Below are 21,652 nucleotides of genomic sequence, written 5' to 3'. Positions count from 1 at the left end.
AGGGCTTTTTTTCAGGGGGAACTTGGTGGAACTCAGTTCCACCACCTCTGGCTCAGACCCTCTGCTCCCTGCTCACCACTATGACTTGTATACACAAAAGTCCGGTTTCTGTGTTTACAAGTGACAGCTCTGCACTCTGTGTGTAATGCAATCCTGATATTTAATGACCTTTAAGACCCTCCTACTGTTCGTGAAATTTGACTGAACACACCCACTATTTGATGTGATTGGGAGGGTGTGTGTGGGGGGAGGGGTTTTGGGGGGTCGTGATATTGAGTTCCAGCACCTATTGTTTGAGAAAAAAAAGCCCTGTGTGTGTATGTATGTATGTGTATATATATATATATATTATATATATATATATCCCATAGTACATTTTCTTATTGGAGGTTTTATAGCAAACCAAAAAAAATTGTTGTTTTGTTTTTTCAAAATTGTCAGGCTTTTTTATAGCGCAAAAAATAAAAACTGCAGAGGTGATCAAATACCACCAAAAGAAAGCTCTATTTGTGGGAGGAAAAAAAAAAAAAAAGAAAAGGACAAACATTTTATTGTACGGGTCTCAAACTGGTGGCCCTCCAGCTGTTGCAAAACTACAAGTCCCATCATGCCTCTGCCTGTGGGAGTCATGCTTGTGACCATCAGCCTTGCAATGCCTCATGGGACTTGTAGTTTCACAACAGCTGGAGGGCCTCCAGTTTGAGACCCCCCTGCAGTACAGCGTTGCGCGACCGTACAACAGTTAGTTAAAATAACGCAGTGCCGCCGTATCGCAAAAATGTCCTGGTCATGAAGGGGGAGTAAATCTTCCGGAGGTCAAGTGGTTAATACCGCTTTAACCCTTGCCGTACAGGGGCAGCAAGTGAGGATTTCACCTTTCCCCCGGAGTTTAGGTTTCAATCAGAGCTCCAGGCAAACATTCTATGTGGTTTCCGGTGGTAGAAATACACGGTTGTACCACAGGAAAACCACACCGCATTACGCAATTAAAAAAAAAAAGTGCAAAAACGTGTGCCCCCCCCCCCCCCCCCCCACCCCCAGAATCTGGGAATAAAGACGTTGTACTCCCCCAGCCCCCCCCCCCACCCCCTTAAGACGTTGTGCAGGAATAATGAGACGATGGAACTTCCTATTTTCTGGGTTTATAAAAAGAAAAGTCCCGGTCACATGACTAGAGAGTCACCAAAGACGGGGAGATAATTACAGGCCGAGGAACTCTTCATGTCACACAGGAACATTGTAAATTACAGGAGATCTGAGCGGTGACTGGTCCCGGTAATTATCCGCATCCCTCCCCGGCAAAGGGAAGCTTCAAAAGTAAAATATTCTGTATTACCGGGGAAGCGATTCTACAAGATTTAGCCGGTTCACATACGGGCGGCTTCAAAGTCACCCGACTCCGAAGCCGCCCCGTACAGCGCGACTTTGACGCGGCTTGCAAAAACGACTTCTGTATAAAAGTCTGTGCAAGCCGCTTCCGAAGTCGCCTCAATAGTAGTACAGGAACCTTTTCCTAAGTCGGAGCGACTTGAGTCACTCCTATTAGAACGGTTCCATTGTACTGAATAGAGCGTGACTTACCAGGCTGTCAGGTCGCCCCTGTGTGAACCCGACACAAAGAGTAACTCCACTTTTCATAAGAAAAAAAAACATTCCGCTACGGGTGATCTCTGTACATTGCGGGGATTGTAACAAACTTTGTGGCAGACTCCAACCTTTTGTTATTCTGAAGAAATCCCTGTTTGTCTGCGTCCACGTGCAAAGTGATGGTGAATGGAAGTGGCTTTATAAATTAGCTGCTGCACCTGTAAGGTTCTAATGAGAAAAATTGCAGGGCCTGCATCCCTTGAGATGCGATTTCCTATTGGGAGTATCTCAAAATGACATTTTTGTTGCAGGGGATGCCCAAAATCTGACGTGTATCTCAGTGCAGACCTCTGGGAAAATCAGTGAGCCAATCACACAAGCAGGAAGTTACATTTGGGGGGGGGGGGCGTTCTGTATACCATCTGTGTACAGAACGCCTCAGAGTCACCATATTGCATTTTGCAGAAAATTACATTGGCTGCAGATTCAATTACAATATGGCTTGTGTCGCAAACCCCCCATTCACTGCCATTAAAGCGAGCGGTTGGGGGGTGCTAAAAATGTGTTTTTAACACTCCCCCCTCCCAACCACACATCTAAACGTAGACCGGCCATACAAGGATCTAATTTCTTTCCTGCAGGAAAGAAATTGACTCGATTCCCCCCATCAACACAGACAGGGCTGATGCGGGATTCCCTCCTGCCGGCCGATGTCTTCTCCCAGCAGGGAAGGGTGGGGGAAGCCGTCCCCGCCGGGGAAGGACACTGATTATAATAACTGATAATCGCAAGAGAATCCAGCAGGCTGTGTGGTACCCAACTTAATCGATCAACTTGGTACATTCAGCCTGCCCATACACAGTTTGAATTGCAGCCGGTTCCTGCAGAACCAGCCGAGATTTGAACCGTGTATGGCCGGCCTTAGCCTTAAAGTGGCTATGCTGCTCCTCCATAGACAGAGTATAGATTGGACTCATTCACATGGGTGCGGAGGCCCATACAGCTTCATGAGCAGTTTGCATGCGTTTCCAGAGCATCGAGGAGCTGCATGCAGGCAGCCTGTGTTAGTCAATAGAGAAGTAATATCTGTATGGACTAACCTGCAGGGTGGTGGGGTGCACAGCCCTGGACTCACACTGTCTGTGTTTCCAGCATACCTGTCAATTTTGGATGTGCACAAGTCAATACAGTCCATACAGTCACTATGTCTCTATTGACTATAACACAGACTGCCTGCATGCAGCTCCAGAAACACAAATGGCTCTTCCCATTGTATAAGTCTCTGCACCCGCTGAATGAGTCCCGTCTCTGAGGGTATGCTCTTATCCAAGGAAGAACAGCATGGTCAACTCTAGGACAGGAAGCCTATATGGACTGCAGAATGCTTCCCCCTTTTCACTTCTCCATACCATAGTGAGGAGATGTTCTGTAGTCTGGAGAGACCTGGGAACAACTGCAGTAAAAAAAAATAAAAAAAAATAAGGTAAAAACAAAAGTAAGGGCTTGCTCACACTAGCGGCTGAGGAGCAGTAGACCCCCCCAATGGTTGAGCTGCGTTTTTGCCATCCCCCAACCATTTGTCTTTTAGCTGCACAGGGAGCGGCCGAGGATGTACATTACACTTGCTGCAGTAGGAATAATACCCCCCTGTCCATTTTGCCAGGTGTAGTGCTGGATGAGTGTGTTCCATTCATATGAATGGGGCCGCCCTGCAATGTGCGCTAATGCTAGTGCAGGGTTCAATGGGTTAAAACAGGTGCCTCCTCACCGCCTGACAAGTGCTCTCTGAAAAGCGATACAAACTAGTGTGAATGAGCCCTAAAAGTCTGCGCTCTAACATACAAGGAAACCAACAGTTACTAATAAAAAAAAAAAAAAGTCAGATGTTTCTCACAGCCACCAATCAGATTTAGCCCTGGCTTGGATGTTGAGTGATGATTGGTGACAGCATATATTCTTCATCACTTCAGGAAACTCCATCAGGTGCTCTGTGGGTTCTCCAAACCACACAGAGACAGAAATCACATTACAGTAAACAGAGTGGATCTTTTGACTTATTTTTGCACAGCTGCCGCATTTGCTGGATACAATTAGGCCACCGATGGGTCCTTTTGTTACCTGGTACTGTAAAGGTTGTAACCAATGAAGAGAATTATTCAGAAAGAGTGACAAAAATTGCTTTGTGATATGTCCAAAAACACCAAGATCACCAAATGAAACCGACCGACACCCCCACCGTCCTTCATCCTGAGGAACGCCAAACATTTCACACTCGAGTGGGCATCTACTTCCACCCCATCAACACTTCATAGAAGATTATCACGAACAAAAGCCAAATACAATGGTAAGTCTCCTCCAATAAAGAGAAATACTTTTATTAACTAAATATTTAAAAAGAAAAGAAATGTTACTTTTGCATCTGCTATATAAATAAATATAAAATATTTATATATATATATATATATATATATATATATATTTATATATATATATATATATATATATATATATATATATATATATATATATATATATATAGATATATAGATATATATATAGATATATATATATTTAAATATAAAATATCTATATATCTATATCTATATCTATATATATATAGAACAGGTTAAAGGTGAACTCTGTAATAAGCGTCATTATACATTGGATTGCAAACATTGTACTTATATATCAAAGCAAATTTCCCCATAAAAAATAACGGAAGCTCAAATGATTCGTTCCACAACCATTTATTCATAAATCCATCAGTTTATAGTTCATATAAAAAGATTATAGTAATGTGATCAGGTTGTGTAACCATAAAATGCCCATCCACAAATGGAAGCCTCCACAAGGGGATTAGAAGTAAAATCCAGCAGGAGCTCCAGAGTATAAAAGAGAAGAGAGGCGCCTCTAAGTGTAGCAATATGGTTACATTTAATGAAGGTACAACATTTAGCAAGTCACATGGTTGATGATTAAAAGAGGCACATCTAATGCCGGCCATACACGGTTCGAATTTCGAAGGAATTTTCTTTCGAAAATCGTATCTAAGAATTTTCGCACGAATTACGCACCATTAGTGGGCTGCAGCAACGGGCGATTTTCGTGCAGCAATCAAATTTGAGGAAATCGGACATGTTGGAAATTTTTAGAAAAACAAATGATTTTCTAATCAATGATGGGAGAATCGTGCGAGAAATGTAATAAAAAAAGAAAATTACGGAGAGAAAAGAAGATTCCCGGCCACAAAAATTCTTTTCTGTAGCAACAGGAGGTGAAACTGAAGGCTTGGTCGGCCGAATTTCGAAAATCAAAGGTGGCACCATCGGATCACAAAAAAAACGAACCTTCTGATTTTGTAGGCATCCGGGGTAAAGCTGTCTACAGTTCTGCAATCCTGAGATGACTACCCTGCAGTAGAGCGATCTGAAAGGGAGGCTTGAAGCGATTGTGGAGCGCAGTGTGCAAGGGATGACGTCAATTGCGTTAAGGAGGATGGTCTACGTGGGCAGCTTTACCCCGGATGCCGGCATACTTAGATGTTGTGCCTGTTTTAATCATAAACCATGTGAGTTTCTAAATGTTGTACCTTCAGTAAATGTAACCATATTGCTACACTTAGAGGCACCTCTGTTCTCTTTTATACTCAGTTGTGACATGACGCTACTTGTATATCAAGACATCGCTTGTATATCAAGTCCAAATTCATTAAAAAATTTTGCTCGTCTTGCGAAACGCTCTTAAACCGAGTTACTCTCAAAGCAAGGTTTTACTGTATATGCTATGCATATAAAAATCTGATTTTCTTTTTCTTTTTTCAAAAAACTCACCATGCCTCTTACTAAACACCTTGGACTGTCTACTTTCCAGAAAGGGGTCATTTGGGGGGTATTTATTCTTTCCTAGCATTTTCGGGCCTCGAAAAATGAGATCGGCCATCAGTACATCAGAATTGATAGATTTTCAAATATCTATAACATAGTTTGAGGATTCTATAACTTTCCTACAGACTAAATAATATACACCGATTTGGGTTATTTTCACCAAACAAAATGCAGAAGAGTACATTTTGGGCTAAATTTATGAAGAACGATTATTTATTTGCTAGATTTTATAACAGAAACGAAGAATAACACTTTCTTTTAACATTTCAGGCTTTTTCGTTTATTAAGCAAAAAATAAAAACCCAAGTCGTGATTTAATACCACCAAAAGAAAGCTCTATTTGTGTGAACAAAATGATAAAAATTTCACATGGTTACAGTGTTGCATGACCGCACAACTGTCATTCAAAGTGTGACAGAGCTGAAAGCTGAGAAATGGCCTGGGCAGGAAGGGGGTGAAAGTGCCCGGTATTGAAGTGGTTACGTTTCAAGGCAGTTGAATATGAAGTCTACATAAGCCTGTTCTATAGCCTGCTCTTGAAATCCTTATGAAAATCAGAAGTATACTTCAGTAATGAAACGTCCTACACTCCGCTTGAGTGCTTTGGTCATATACCGCTTCCTTCCAGTCTGAATATAAATATCAGATATTCCAACCGCTTGCAACCACAAACTAGGCAGTACTCGTTTTGGTTGCTGAACATGAACTGTTTATTGAAACACAGGTACACAGAGGTAACGCTCGGGACAATCCCCCCTCCCTTTGCAATCAGGGCTGTCCAATCAGCAGGGAGAGTGGTTGGAGGAATTCCCACCATACCATACAGACATGGGCTGTGGGGGTGCACATCTACAGCCACAGGGAACATTATTTTTAAATTAGGCCCCATTCACACACTTCCAGGTGCAAAAGGAGAATGCACGTGCACACGCATGTCGCATTATAGGGCAGCCCATTCATTTTATTGGGCTGCCCTACGTACAAGAAACATGCAAACTTAGTCCCTGATCCTTTTGCAAAATTGTGCTTTACTTAACGGCATGGTGCGTGTGACAACGCACACGTTAGCAGATGTGTGGAGGTGGCATTGAAAATTAATTGCACCCCCACACATCTGCTACAGGGCAGCGCGTTTCTGTGCTTGTCGGGAAAGCAAGCGCGCAGTTTTGAGCGCGTTCCCAATGAGCACAAAGTGTGAGCATAGCCCTAGGGAGGAGTTACATGTCAGCTATTTCTAACAAGCACTGGCTACCCAGCTGGCCTCAACAGTATGCTGAAAAAAATTACCTTTCATCTAGAATTCCTTCTGAAAGACAGAAGTATACTTTCTAATACATAAGGATGCCCAGGCACTCCTGTTCTGTAGCTTCCTCTTTTAATGCCGCCTGAAAAACAGCAGAATACTTTCTATTTGAGAGGGGTGCCTAGGCACTTCTGATCTGTAGCCTGCTCTTGAAATCCTTCAGAAAAACAGAAGTATACTTCTGTAAGGAAATGTCCCACACTCCGCTTGAGTGCTTTGGTCTTATACCGCTTCTTTCCAGTCTGAATATAGATATCAGATATTCCAACCGCTTGCAACCACAAACTAGGCAGTACTCGTTTTGGCTGCTAAACATGAATTGTCTATTGAAACACATGTACACAGAGGTAACACTTGGGACAATCCCCCTTCCCTTTGCAATCAGGGTGGGGTAGACTGTCCAATCAGCAGGGAGAGCTGATGGAGGAATTCCCCCCTCCCTCCTTACAGCAAATACAAATACACATCCCATAATACTTTTCTCCCAAGGCAGACAGACACAATAGAACAATGGAATACAGCCACACCCAAATGCTCCAGCAAAGAGTCCACAATAGTATGACTAATATATATATATATATTTATTACACATACATACATTCCTGTGTGGTTGTACAGCGAGTCCGGACTGGAGTTCTCGATCACCCTGTGCCCCCAATAGACACAGGGTGACTTAGACATAGGAGGTGCATGGGGAACTGAAACAAGGGTTTCCCAACCTCTCCAAGGGATTCTGGGTTCCACGGGCCCCCCGCCCAAAGTGACTACCGTCACAACTTCCTAATACGTGAGGCTACCTAGGCACTCCTGTCCTGAAGCCTCATCTAGAATTTCTCCTGAAAAACAGCAATATACTTCCCAATGCGTGAAGGAGCCTAGGCACTCCTGTCTCGTAGCCTCATTTTCAATTCCTAATGAAAGTCAGCAGTATACTTCCTATTGCGTGAAGGTGCCTAGGCACTCCTGTTTTGTAGCCTCATCTAGAATTGCTCCTGCATGTAGCACCTACCCCAATTTTCCAGGAGCCTGGTGGTGACTACCAGAGGTAGGGAAGGCTTACATACTTCCTCAGGGTGCAGGTTACTAGGCATGGTGGGTGATGGACAAGATAGAAATTGGGCACCAGTCACGGTTATGCTTAAGCAAGGAGAAGTTTATTTCTCACAGCAGGAAAAATGTGGGAGAGAGGGGATAGGGCACAGGACACCCTTAGTAACGGTCAGCAATAGTCAAATTGGCAGACTCCTTAGACAAAAAATGGTTAGATAAAAGGTAGACAGCAGTACAGGAGTAAGAGCCTTTAAACTGAACCAGCACATCTGTACTCTGTAGGATAGGCCGTCCCCTCTAGTAATTGAACTTTACTCACTGCATGATACTGAATTCTCTTGCATGAGTTCTCTCTTGAAGCTCTCCCAGCCACCTCATGGATCCCCGGTCCGTGAAGAGTCACCTCTGGTGAGTCTCTAGAATTCCATCCCTCTCAGAATTGTTTCTGGATATTTAGCAGGCTTTTCTCAGCAGAATCTTAGACACCCGGATAGGCCTAGCAGCCAGGAGAACACCTGGATAGGATCCAGGCCTAGCAGCCAGGAGCTGTTTTACACACACACACACATCCACCTAGGCCGTAACCTAGGCAGGGAAGACCCTGATCACCTGACTTCTTCCCAAATAAATACCTCCTCCCAGCATTCACAGCAGCGAATCTGATTGGCTGAGAAAGGTATGTTTATGCATAACCTGAACTCACTGTAGCTCATCACACTAATGTCAAAGGCAACAGCGCCATCTACTGACAAAAGGGAGGAAACCACAGCTAAACAGGATTAGGAGGGAAGCCATTTTACCCCTAAACACTACAAATTAGCCAGGCTGGCTACCACCCAGCACAACTAAATTTACCTGTAGCTCTGCTTTGAGACAAGGGTGCTACATGTAAAACAGCAATATACTTCCTATTTAGTGGGGGTGTGTCTATGCACTCCTGTCCTGTAGCCTCATCCAGAATTCCTCCTGCAAAACAGCAGTGTACTGCCTAGTTCGTCAGGGTGCCTTGGAACTCCTGTTCTATAATCTCATTTTGAAGTCCTCCTGAAAAACAACAATATACATCCTGATACAGGAGGGTGACTCGGCACTCCTGTCCTGTAGCCTCATCTAAAATTCCTTCTGTAAAAAAGCAGTATACTTTCTATTTTGTGGGTGTGCCTAGGCACTCCTGTTCTGTAGTCTCATTTTGAATTCCTTATGTAAAACAGTATACTTCCTAGCATGTGAGGGTGCCTAGGCACTCCTGTCATCTCCTTTTCAATTCCACCTGAAAGACAGAGGTAAACTTTCTAATAAATGAGGCTACCGATGAACAGCAACTGGAAGTTTTTTTGTATAGAATAAAGGTTAAAAAAAACCCAAAAAACAAAAAAACCTTTTTGACCTTAGAACCACGTTAAGTACAATGCATGAAAAACAGATGTACAATTGTCTTTCCTGAATGTGCAAATTGTTCCAATCCTGCATCTATAGGTATTAGAGGTATAAGGACACATACAATGGCCGTGGGATCACAACGGCTCAAAGATACTGTCAAGTCCTGCGATTCCATTACATGGGGGAAATTGTAAAAAAAAAATCATCATGGGCATGTATCCATTGGCACACTTATACAGTATCTCACAAAAGTGAGTACACCCCTCACATTTTTGTAATTATTTTATCATATCTTTTCATGTGACAACACTGAAGAAATGACACTTTGCTACAATGTAAAGTAGTGAGTGTACAGCTTGTATAACAGTGTAAATTTGCTGTCCCCTCAAAATAACTCAACACACAGCCATTAATGTCTAAACCGCTGGCAACAAAAGTGAGTACACCCCTAAGTGAAAATGTCCTAATTGGGCCCAAAGTGTCAATATTTTGTGTGGCCATCATTATTTTCCAGCACTGCCTTAACCCTCTTGGGCATGGAGTTCACCAGAGCTTCACAGGTTGTCACTGGAGTCCTCTTCCACTCCTCCATGACAACATCACGGAACTGGTGGATGTTAGAGACCTTGCGCTCTTCCACCTTTTTGTTTGAGGATGACCCACAGATGCCCTATAGGGTTTAGGTCTGGAGACATGCTTGGCCAGTCCATCACCTTTACCCTCAGCTTCTTTAGCAAGGCAGTGGTCATCTTGGAGGTGTGTTTGGGGTCGTTATCATGTTGGAATATTACCCTACAGCCCAGTCTCTGAAGGGAGCGGATCATGCTCTGCTTCAGTATGTCACAGTACATGTTGGCATTCATGGTTCCCTCAATGAACTGTAGCTCCCCAGTACCGGCAGCACTCATGCAGCCCCAGACCATGACACTCCCACCACCATGCTTGACTGTAGACAAGACACACTTGTCTTTGTACTCCTCACCTGGTTTCTGCCACACACGCTTGACCCCATCTGAACCAAATATGTTTATCTTGGTCTCATCAGACCACAGGACATGGTTCCAGTAATCCATGTCCTTAGTCTGCTTGTCTTCAGCAAACTGTTTGCAGGCTTTCTTGTGCATCATCTTTAGCAGAGTCTTCCTTCTGGGATGACAGCCATGCAGACCAATTTGATGCAGTGTGCGGCGTATGGTCTGAGCACTGACAGGCTGACCCCCCCCAACCCCTTCAACCTCTGCAGCAATGCTGGCAGCACTCATACGTCTATTTCCCAAAAAGACAATCTCTGGATATGACGCTGAGCACGTGAACTCAACTTCTTTGGTCGACCATGGCGAGGTCCGTTTTGAGTGAAACTTATCCTGTTAAAATCGCTGTATGGTCTTGGCCACCGTGCTGCAGCTCAGTTTCAGGGTTTTGGCAATCTTCTTAAAGCCTAGACCATCTTTATGTAGAGCAACAATTATTTTTTTCAGATCCTCAGAGAGTTCTTTGCCATGAGTTACCATGTTGAGCTTCCAGTGACCAGTATGAGATAGTGAGAGCGATAACACCAAATCTAACACCTGCTCCCCATTCACACCTGAGACCTTGTAACACTAACGAGCCACATGACACTAGGGAGGGAAAATGGCTAATTGGGCCCAATTTGGACATTTTCATTTAGGGGTGTACTCACTTTTGTTGATAGCGGTTTAGATATTAAAAAAGAAGTATGGGTTTGGGGATTTTTTCTCCATTATACTTACCTAGGTGGATGTAGTAACAGTCCAATGCTGCATCCATTCCCCGCCCCATCTTCACTGAGAACCGAGCGATCGAACATCGCCAATGGCTCGGTTCTCTCAGCTCCCGAGCAGAGAGCTGTAGACTGTTAATCAGCTTTGCCCCCCCCCCCCCTCATGCTCACTGGAGTGCTGGGCTGTGGAGGTGTGGGGAGCGGCCGTCTCAGGCTCTCAGTGGCTCGCTGAGAGGCTGAGTATCAGGAAACATGAATCAGACCGAGACAGAAGTAAAGTTAAATCACACTTGTTTAACAATAATAAAGTAAACAGAGTAAGCATAGTCAAAAAAAAGCCAGGGTTCAGTAACCGGATCGGGTAGTCAGCCAAGCAAATGTCAGAGAGCCAGAGATAAACGTAGTAGTACAGCAAGCAGGATCAGGAGCCAGAAGGAACGTCAGCCAAGCAGGTCTTCAACAGGAACGCAGGAGAAAATCTCTGTGATGTTGACCAAGGCGAAGGCAGAGATCAAGTGAGCTGGACGACTTTAAGTAGGCAGGACTGACGAGCAGAATCAACAACAGCTGGGTAACTGTGGAGAGGGATGGGAGCTGGCAATAGCTGACAGCTGAGCGGCCAGCTCAAAGAAGGAAGGGCTAAGCCCAGCCCTGACACTGAGACGGGTATCAGTCCAGGCACCTGGTGGATCCAGACTCCCATTGTCGGGATGACGCGGTGCCTGGACTGATTTCTGTGACGTCAGCAGAGAGCGGATTTGAGCCCACTCGCTGCTGAAAACGGGTCACAGAAGCGCAAAATGAATTGCACTCCTGTGACCCATAGGAGAAGCCCAACCAAACGAGCTCAGGCTGGACTTCTCCTTTAATGGCTGTGTGTTGAGTTATTTTGAGGGGACAGCAAATTTACACTGTTATACAAGCTGTACACTCACTACTTTACATTGTAGCAAAGTGTCATTTCTTCAGTGTTGTCACATGAAAAGATATAAAATATTTACAAAAATGTGAGGGGTGTACTCACTTCTGTGAGATACTGTGTGTCAAATCTAATGTGGTGATCTAACCTTTTTCCGGGTGATTCGCATCCCAACAATGCAAAAACATTCCTAGAATTCAAAACAGACAACCAGGCCACGAATGAGGTACTGAGAGCAATACAGGTAGAGGAATCGGGAAGTGCGGGTATACACAGAGAATCCTGCTGAATAGTTTTTGCAACAAATTATTCTGAGGAACTGGATTTTAGATCAGTATTCTCAAAGTCATCGTAAAGACCCACATCCAATTCACACATATGTGAACCCAGCCTGAGTGCGTTGCGTTGTGGCGCACTACATAAAGGGGACCCGATGTTGCCAGGTCAGCGTGCATTGGCAGCCTATTCAAGGTAAAGGGTTGTCTTAACCCTTTTCACTGCCAGAGGGATTTTTGCGCATTTTGCACACTTTTAAGCAAATAATTTGAGCCCTGAGGATTGCATAAACCCCCAAAAACATTTTATATTTTCTGAAAGCAGGCACCCTAGAGAATAAAATAGTGGTAGTTATTAGGTTACATGCTATTTGTCTAGCAAAGGTCTAGGAAGCACAAAATTTCAGTAAAAAATACCCTAAAGTTAATTTTAGGGCACACAAAACGCAATAAAGTTTTTGGTATAAATATAAAAAGGAGGAGGTTGAGCCAAGTAAATAAGATACCCAACATATCAAACCTTCAGTACCCTATATTTTCCATAGGAGACACTTTAAAAGCCCAATACAGGTCATCAATTTAGAGTTACCCAGGAGCTCTGGTGCTACAATTATTGCTCCCACTCCGGCGTGCGCGGAGATATGCAACATGTGTGTAGCATAATCAACGTTTTCACATGTCCTCGACGCCTGTGTTTAAGTTCCTACGTGATTGGATGTGGGGCTGGAATGGGGGGGCCTTAAAAAATGTTGGGAGGTGATTTGATGTGCATGGGTTTAATTTTATTTTCTTTCCCAATTTTAACTTTTTAATCACATAGGAGACAAAAAGTCCTATGCGATTATTAAGTGGTAAAAGATTATCTTTAAATGAGACACCAAGGGGTCTAAAAGAGCCCTGATGTCTCACCTGTCCTCCAATGAATCTGATGCAGTGCAGATCGCACTGCACTCGATCATTCGATTCTTCCCCAGCTATACAGGCCGGGGAAACTGACACAAGGACCCGGAAATGGCATTTTACACATCACTTTCAGGTCAACAAAAAGTCCGCTGGGCTCCCTCCACTCAGCAACACACAGCATGCCCAGGTGCGCTTGTGGGAGAGCAAAGCTCGGGGTACATGGCAAGGGCGCACGCATGGGGGGGGGGGGGGGGGTTGGTCTGTTACCGTGGGCGTTTGAAAGGTCCTTTTTCACACACTTCCTATTACAGGGTGATAACCATCTGTTGCAGTCCCCCAGTTGTTATGTGCAAGCTTACAAGGAGATTGGCGGGGGGGGGGGGGGCACAGCCCGCACCTCCTCCCAGCTCTTTCCTCCACTCCTTGCTTCTTCCAGCCCTGGGCTGACAGTAGTAGTGATGCCACTGTCACTACTCCTGTCAGCCTTATAGTAGAAGGAACATGCGTCGCTTTCATTCCCACTATACACACTGCACCCAGGGCAGCCGCCCCTTCTGCCCACCCCTTGTCCTGGCCCTGTACACAGGCATGGTTCAGGTCCTTGCTCATAGAACTTCCTGTTATAGGAGGGAGCCAACGCTATGTACCCAACTCTTAATTGTTCTCCTGCGTTGTCCCCCTGCCACACCGGCTTCCAATGCAGGCTACAAGTGACCATTTTACAAAGTACACAATCGTGGTCCAACGTTATCAACAACAGGGAACCTGACCTGAGAAATGCCCTGCAGTCATGTTCGGGGGTCTAGGGGTGATGGTTTGTACTATGTCGGGGTCTGGGGGTAATGGCTTGTACTATATGGGGGTAATGGTTTGTACTATGTCGGGGTCTGGGGGGTAATGGCTTGTACTATATGGGGGTGATGGGATGTACTATGTTGGGGTCTAGGGGTGATGGTTTGTACTATGTCGGGGTCTGGGGGTAATGGCTTGTACTATATGGGGGTAATGGCTTGTACTATATGGGGGTGATGGGATGTACTATGTTGGGGTCTGGGGGTGATGGGATGTACTATGTTGGGGTCTGGGGGTGATGGGATGTACTATGTTGGGGTCTGGAGGTGATGGGATGTACCATGTTGGGGTGTGGGTGTGATGGGATGTACTATATTTGGGGGGGTCTGGGGGTGATGTCATGTACTATGTTGGGGTCTGGGGTGATGGGTTGTACTATATTGGGGTCTGGAGGTGATGGGCTGTACTATGATGGGGGTGATGAGCTGTACCATGTTGGAGTCTTGGGTTGTACTTTGTTGGGACTGGGGGTGATGGATTGTACTATACTGGCTTCTGGGGGTGGTGGATTGTATTATATTGGGATCTGGGGGTGGTGAGTTGTACCATGTTGGGGATTAGAGTGATGGGGTGTACTATATTGGGGTCTGAGGGTGATGGGATGTACTATACTGGGGCATGGGGGTGATGGTATGCACTATATTGGGGTCTGGGGGCTGATGGGATGCACTATATTGGGGGATACAGGTGATTGGCTGCACTATATTGGAGTATAGGAGTGATGGGTTGTACTATATTGGGATCTGGGGGTGATGGAGTTTACTATGTTGGGGTCTGTGGGTGATGGGTTGTACTTTATGGGGGTAATGGGATGTACTATATTGGGGTCTGAGGGTGATGGGTTTTACTATATGGGGGTAATGGGTTGTACTATATTGGGGTCTGGGGGTGATGGGTTGTACTATGTTGGGGTCTGGGGGTCATGGGTTGTACTATGTTGGGGTCTGGGGGTCATGGGTTGTACTATGTTGGGGTCTGGGGGTCATGGGTTGTACTATGTTGGGGTCTGGGGGTCATGGGTTGTACTATGTTGGGGTCTGGGGTTAATGGGATGTACTATGTTGGGGTCTGGGGTTAATGGGATGTACCATGTTGGGGTATGGGGGTGATGGGATGTACCATGTTGGGGTATGGGGGTGATGGGATGTACCATGTTGGGGTCTGGGGGTGACGGAATGTACCATGTTGGGGTCTGGGGGTGACGGGGTGTACTATGTTGGGGTCTGGTGGTGACGGGTTGGACTATATGGGGGGGATGGGATGTACTACATTGGGGTCTGGGGGTGATGGGATGTACCATGTTGGGGTCTGGGGGTGATGGGATGTACCATGTTGGGGTCTGGGGGTGATGGGATGTACCATGTTGGGGTCTGGGGGTGATGGGATGTACCATGTTGGGGTATGGGGGTGATGGGATGTACCATGTTGGGGTATGGGGGTGATGGGATGTACCATGTTGGGGTATGGGGGTGATGGGATGTACCATGTTGGGGTATGGGGGTGATGGGATGTACCATGTTGGGTTATGGGGGTGATGGGATGTACCATGTAGGGGTCTGGGGGTGATGGGATGTACCATGTAGGGGTCTGGGGGTGATGGGATGTACCATGTAGGGGTCTGGGGGTGACGGGTTGGACTATGTTTGGGTCTGGGGGTGATGGGTTGTACTATGTTGGGGTCTGGGGGTGATGGCTTGGGCTATATGGGGGTAATGGGTTGTACTATATTGGGGTCTGGGGGTGATAGGTTGTACTATGTTGGGGTCTGGTGGTGACGGGATGTACTGTGTTGGCGTCTCGGGGTGACGGGTTGCACTATATGGGGGTGATGGGTTGTACTATGTTGGGGTCTGGGGGTGATGGGTTGTACTATCTTGGGGTTTGGGGGTAACGGGCTGGACTATGTTGGGGTCTGGGGGTGATGGGATGTACTATTTTGGGGTCTGGGGGTGATGGGTTGGACTATGTTTGGGTCTGGGGGTGACAAGCTGAACTATATGGGGTGATGGGTGGTACTATGTTGGGGTTTGGGGGTGACGGGTTGGACTATGTTGGGGTCTGGGGGTGACAGGTTGGACTATGTTGGGGTCTGGGGGTGACGGGTTGGACTATGTTGGGGGTGATGGGATGTACTATATTGGGGTCTGGGGGTAATGGGTTGTACTATGTTGGGGTCTGGGGGTGACGGGTTGGACTATGTTGGGGGTGATGGGATGTACTATATTGGGGTCTGGGGGTGATGGGTTGTACTATGTTGGGGTCTGGGGGTGATGGGTTGTACTATGTTGGGGTCTGGGGGTGACGGGTTGGACTATGTTGGGGTCTGGGGGTGACGGGTTGGACTATGTTGGGGTCTGGGGGTGACAGCTTGGACTATATGGGGGTAATGGGTTGTACTATGTTGGGGTCTGGTGGTGACGGGATGTACTGTGTTGGCGTCTTGGGGTGACGGGTTGCACTATATGGGGGTGATGGGTTGTACTATATGGGGGTGATGGGTTGTACTATCTTGGTGTTTGGGGGTAACGGGTTGGACTATGTTGGGTTCTGGGGGTGATGGGCTGTACTATTTTGGGGTCTGGTGGTGCTCTGATCAGTCTCGGGGTCCTGGTTGGGGGTCTCTGTCAGTCCCTCACCCCCCTCCATTGTCCCGGCACACAGCCCAGGGAGTGGGAGAGGTCTGGGGGGATTCAGGCTTCATACAGAGGCGGAGAGGCGGACTATCAGGCCGGGGTGAGGAGAGGGGAGGCCGGAGACAGGTCACGGGTCCCCCTGGGAAGGGGGAGGGGAGGACGGCGCGGTTACCTGCTGATTTTCTGGGCGAAGGCCCGACGCTCCGCCATGTCCGCCTCTCCGAGCGGCTCCCTCCCGGCTGACAGAGCCCCGAGTGCGCCTCTACTACGGAGTATACGGCCGCTGACTCCCCTCCGCTACCTCTCACTGCCCCCGCCAGCCGCCGCCTACCGTACTACTCCCTATAGCCGCGCACTCCAGGACTGGGGAGAGGGGCGGAGATCATCTCTTGTCTGATAATAATAACAAAGTAACAATAAGAATATACAACCAACCACAATATTAATATCTAAGTATCCATAAAAATACCAACCAACCACAGAAATACTACTATAAATAATAATATTACTTAATAATAATACTGGTGGTGATAATAATAACAATAACTATGATTTATATCATTATTATTACTATTATTAATATTATTATTAATAATATGATTAATAATAATAATAATAATAAACAAATAAAATAATCTATAAAGATTCTATAAAGAATAAATTAAATCATAAATAGAATATTATATTGTAATAATAAACATTTTAGTAGAAGTATTGGTATTATTATTATTAGTATTTTTTTTATATTTCTTGGTGTTATTTAGGAAACAAAAAAATGTAACCTTTCCATGTAAAGAGTAACATTGTACGGTATATATAAAGAAGATCGCAGCGCAGTGTGCGTCGGTTTTCGGTCAATAACTGCAGGACAACGCCGGATTCGCTGGTTTGAGTGGGTCAAACTACAATTAAAATGTCACTAAATGCAAAACTTTTTGATTTTATTTTTGGATAGAGTAAGAGAGGGTTATTACCCCAATCAGTTTTTTTTTTTTTTGCCATCTGTGTCCCATTGCAGAGATTTCCCTTCACTTCCTGCCCCATAGCCAAACAGGAAGTGAGTGGAAATCCCTGCAAATTAAGGAAATCCCTGGTTGTCACCAGAACTAGTGTCCCCATTGAAAGATTTCCCCTCTATTCCTGTTCTGGTGGGAAGCAAACATTTGGTGATATCTGGAGGGGATGGGTTGTACTATGTTGCCATCTGGGGGGGGGAGGTTGTACTATATTGGGGTCTAGGGGGTGAAGGATTATACTATGGTGGTATCTGGGGGTGACGGGTTGTACTACATTGGGGTCTTGGATGATGGGTTGTACTATGTTGGGGATGCAGGTGATGGATTATACTATGTTGGGAATGGGGGCGACAGGCTGTACTATATTGGGATGGGGGGGTGATGGGTTGTACTATTTTGAGGTCTGGGGGTGATGGGTTGTACTATATCTGAGATAGGGGTCTTTATATTAAATAGAGTAAGAGAGAGTTATAACCTCTGCCTGATTTATTTTTTTTTGCCATCTGTGTCCTCTTTAGGAGTTTTACCTTCACTTCCTGTCCCACAGCCACAACAGGAAGTGAAAGGAAATCCCTGCAAATTAAGAGAATCCCTGGTTGTCATCAGAACTAGCGCCCCCATTGGAAGATTTCCCCTCTATTCCTGTTCTGGTGACCACCCAAAATTTGGGATTTTGTTTCACTTTCATTTTTGGTGATAACAGAAGAAATAGAGATGGTAAATCTCCCGGAGACACAGACAGCAATAAAAACCTGACAGGGGTTCTAATCCCTCTCCACTATCCAAAACTAAAAGAAAAAAGTTTTGCCTTTTATTTAGATTTGAAAGTATAACTAAAGGCAATGCTTTTTTAAGCTTTGGATATTGCAGAGAGGGATTAGAAACCCCTGTCAGGTTTCTATTGCTGTCTGTGTCCCCCGTTAGGGAGATTTACCCTTTTTATTGCTCCTGTTATCACCAAAAATGAAAGTGAAAGAAAATCCCAAATTTTGGGATGTCACCAGATAGAGAATAGATAGAGGGGAAATCTTCCAATGGGGGCGCTAGTTCTGGTGACAACCAGGGATTCCCTTAATTTGCAGGCATTTCCTCTAACTTCCTGTTGTTGCTATGGGACAAGAAGTGAAGGTAAAACTCCTGAAGGGGACACAGATGACAAAAAAATAAATCTGGCAGAAGGTATAACTCTCTCTTACTCTATTTATCACCCAAAATGAAAGTGAAAGAAAATCCCAACCAATCCCAGAACAGGAATAGAGAGGAAATCTTCTAATAGGGAAAACCAGGGACTCGTTTACTTCCTCTTCTGGCTATGGAACAGGAAGTGAAGGGAAATCTTCCCAATGGGACACACGAGTGAAAAAAAAAACTGACAGGGGATATAACCCTCCATTATTTTTATTTTTTTTTTAAATGAGAACAATGTTTGCCTTTAGTAAGGAGGATCTGTCCTATTGCCATTGTTATGAAGAATGTCGAAATCCTGGAACTGATGAGAGCACAAAGTAAGATCATTCAATGGAAAGTCCGACGCGTTGCGGCAGCGATCGTCACATCAATACGAATAAGCAAATCCTTCTGTTGTTATTATAAATAATTATAATTATGAAGGATAATCCATGAAATGTCGGGCAATAAAGAGTTCTGTTGTGACTGATAATGATGATCATGTTGATATAAATAATAGAATTGCTCACAAAGCGTATGATGTAAACTCCAATTGGGTCTCACTGAGTTTGCCAGAGAATCGTGTATACATAATAAACAACTGACAAGCTTTTTTTGTTTTTAAATATACAATTCTCAAGGCGGGTTTCCCGATGGTGACAACAGTGGATCAGGTCTGTGTAATGTGCATTGGCCTGGCCATTTGGAGGCTCCATGGGAAGCCCCTGTGACAGGGTGACAACACAGTAGCACAGCTAGGTGACTAGATGATTACTTTGTATCTCTCTATCTCCTGTCTGAACAATGTTTATAAACAATGTCACTTTGTTTCCCTCTATCTCCTGTCTGAACAATGTTTATAAACAATGTTACTTTGTTTCGCTCTATCTCCTGTCTGAACAATGTTTGTAAACAATGTTACTTTGTTTCTCTCTATCTCCTGCCTGAACAATGTTTATAAACAATGTTACTTTGTTTCGCTCCATCTCCCGCCTGAACAATGTTTATAAACAATGGTTTCATTGCCGGTTTCCCCTAGTTGCAATGGCGGCACCTGCACCCAAGCTGATGGACGAATCAGCTTTGGGGGGGCCGACGTCGCGGGATCCCTGGACAGGTAAGTGTACATTATTTTTTTAGAGGCTGGAACTCCGCTTTAATCAACCCCAATGTTACTCTGTATCTCTGTTTCTCCCATCTGAACAATATTAATAAAAAAAATTATTTTGTATCTCTCTATCTCCCACCTGAACAATGTTTTAAAAAAATGTTACCTTGTTTCTGTCTATCTCCTATTTGAACAAGCTTACTTTGAATCTGTCTATGTCCTATTTGAACAATGGTTATAAACAACGTTGCCTTGTATCTCTCTAGCTCCTATTTGAACAATGTTTATAAATAATGTTACTTTGTATCTCTTTATCTCTTGTCTGATCAATGTTTATAAACAATGTTACTTTGTATCTCTCTATCTTCCTTGTAAACAATGTTAACCCTTTCATGACTAAGCCTATTTTTTAAATTTGGTGTTTACAAGTTAAAATACGTATTTTTTGATGGAAAATTACTTAGAACCCCCAAATATTATATATATATATATATATATATATATATATATATATATATATATTTAGCAGAGAATCTAGAGAATAAAATGGAGATTATGTTTTATATATATTTTATATACATATACAATATTTTATATCACACGGTATTTGTGCAGCGGTGTTTTAAATGCAAATTTTTGGGAAAAGGGACACTTTCATGAATTTAAAAAAATCCAAACAGTGAAGTTACCCCAATTTTTTTGTATAATGTGAAAGATGATGTTACGCCGAGTAAATAGATACCCAACATGTCACACTTTATAATTGCGCACACTCGTGAAATGGCGACAAACTACGGTGCCTAAGAATTTCCATAGGCGACGCTTTAAATTTTTTTTACGGTTACCAGGTTAGAGTTACAGAGGAGGTCGAGTGCTAGAATTATTGCTCTCGCTCTGACGATCGTGGCGATACCTCACATGTGTGATTTGAACACACATCTGCGTCCGCTCGACGGGAAGGGGTTAATTTATATCTCTCTATCTCCTGTCTGATCAATGTTTATAAACAATGTTATTTTGTATCTCTCTATCTCTTGTCTGAACAATGTTTATAAACAATGTTACTTTGTATCTCTCTATCTCCTGTCTGATCAATATTTATAAACAATGTTATTTTGTATCTCTCTATCTCTTGTCTGAACAATGTTTATAAACAATGTTACTTTGTATCTCTCTATCTCCGGTCTAAACAATGTGTATAAGCAATGTTACTTTGTATCTCTCTATCTCCTGTCTGATCAATGTTTATAAACAATGTTACTTTGTCTCTCACTATCTCCTGTCTGAACAATGTTTATAAACAATGTTACGTTGTATCTCTCGATCTCCTATCTGAACAATGTTTATAAACAAATGGTGGGTGAGAGTGCCCCATCGTTGGTCTCGGTGCGGGGGGGGGGGAGATGTAAACATTCCTGGTGATAACAATAAAACATGACAGGTCCTCTTTATGGGGAGATCTGGGATCACATCTCTACATTGGTAACAATGAGCTAAAAAAGAAAAAAAAAGAAAAGAAACCATTGATCTAATGCTTTGCAAAAAAAAAAGATATAAATGTTCATCTAATAATAAAAATGAGCCAAAATAATTGATGAACTATAGAAATGAGTTATTATCGGTGATGTCTTCATACGATTGGAGTGTAGAATGTATATTACTTTCTATATATAGTGATAATACAGAGAGGAGAGAAGAAATCTCAGTGTAACCTCAGGAAGAGGTTTGCGGTTCCCTGTGACCTATAGATATCAGTACAAGCCGCGCAGCGCCTCCCAGTGGTGTAGAAAGAGCATAGCGCAGCGCCCCCCAGTGGTGTAGAAAGAGCATAGCG

At 44.2% G+C, this 21,652-nt stretch overlaps 1 protein-coding gene across 1 annotated transcript in view; it reads right to left on the bottom strand.

The window, feature by feature from the left end:
• Nucleotides 1-16,841, bottom strand: part of DOCK7 (dedicator of cytokinesis 7) — a 272,852-nt gene extending 256,011 nt beyond the window's left edge. The window contains exon 1 of the mRNA XM_073593823.1: nt 16,700-16,841. Coding sequence (XP_073449924.1) covers nt 16,700-16,737 — 38 coding nt within the window. The 5' untranslated portion in view covers nt 16,738-16,841. The remainder of the gene's footprint in view (nt 1-16,699) is intronic.
• Between the last annotated feature and the right edge of the window lie 4,811 nt (nt 16,842-21,652).

Source organism: Aquarana catesbeiana, linkage group LG07, assembly GCF_042186555.1.
Source record: "Aquarana catesbeiana isolate 2022-GZ linkage group LG07, ASM4218655v1, whole genome shotgun sequence".
Lineage (NCBI taxonomy): Eukaryota > Metazoa > Chordata > Amphibia > Anura > Ranidae > Aquarana > Aquarana catesbeiana.
This window is presented reverse-complemented; position numbering and strand designations above follow the sequence as displayed.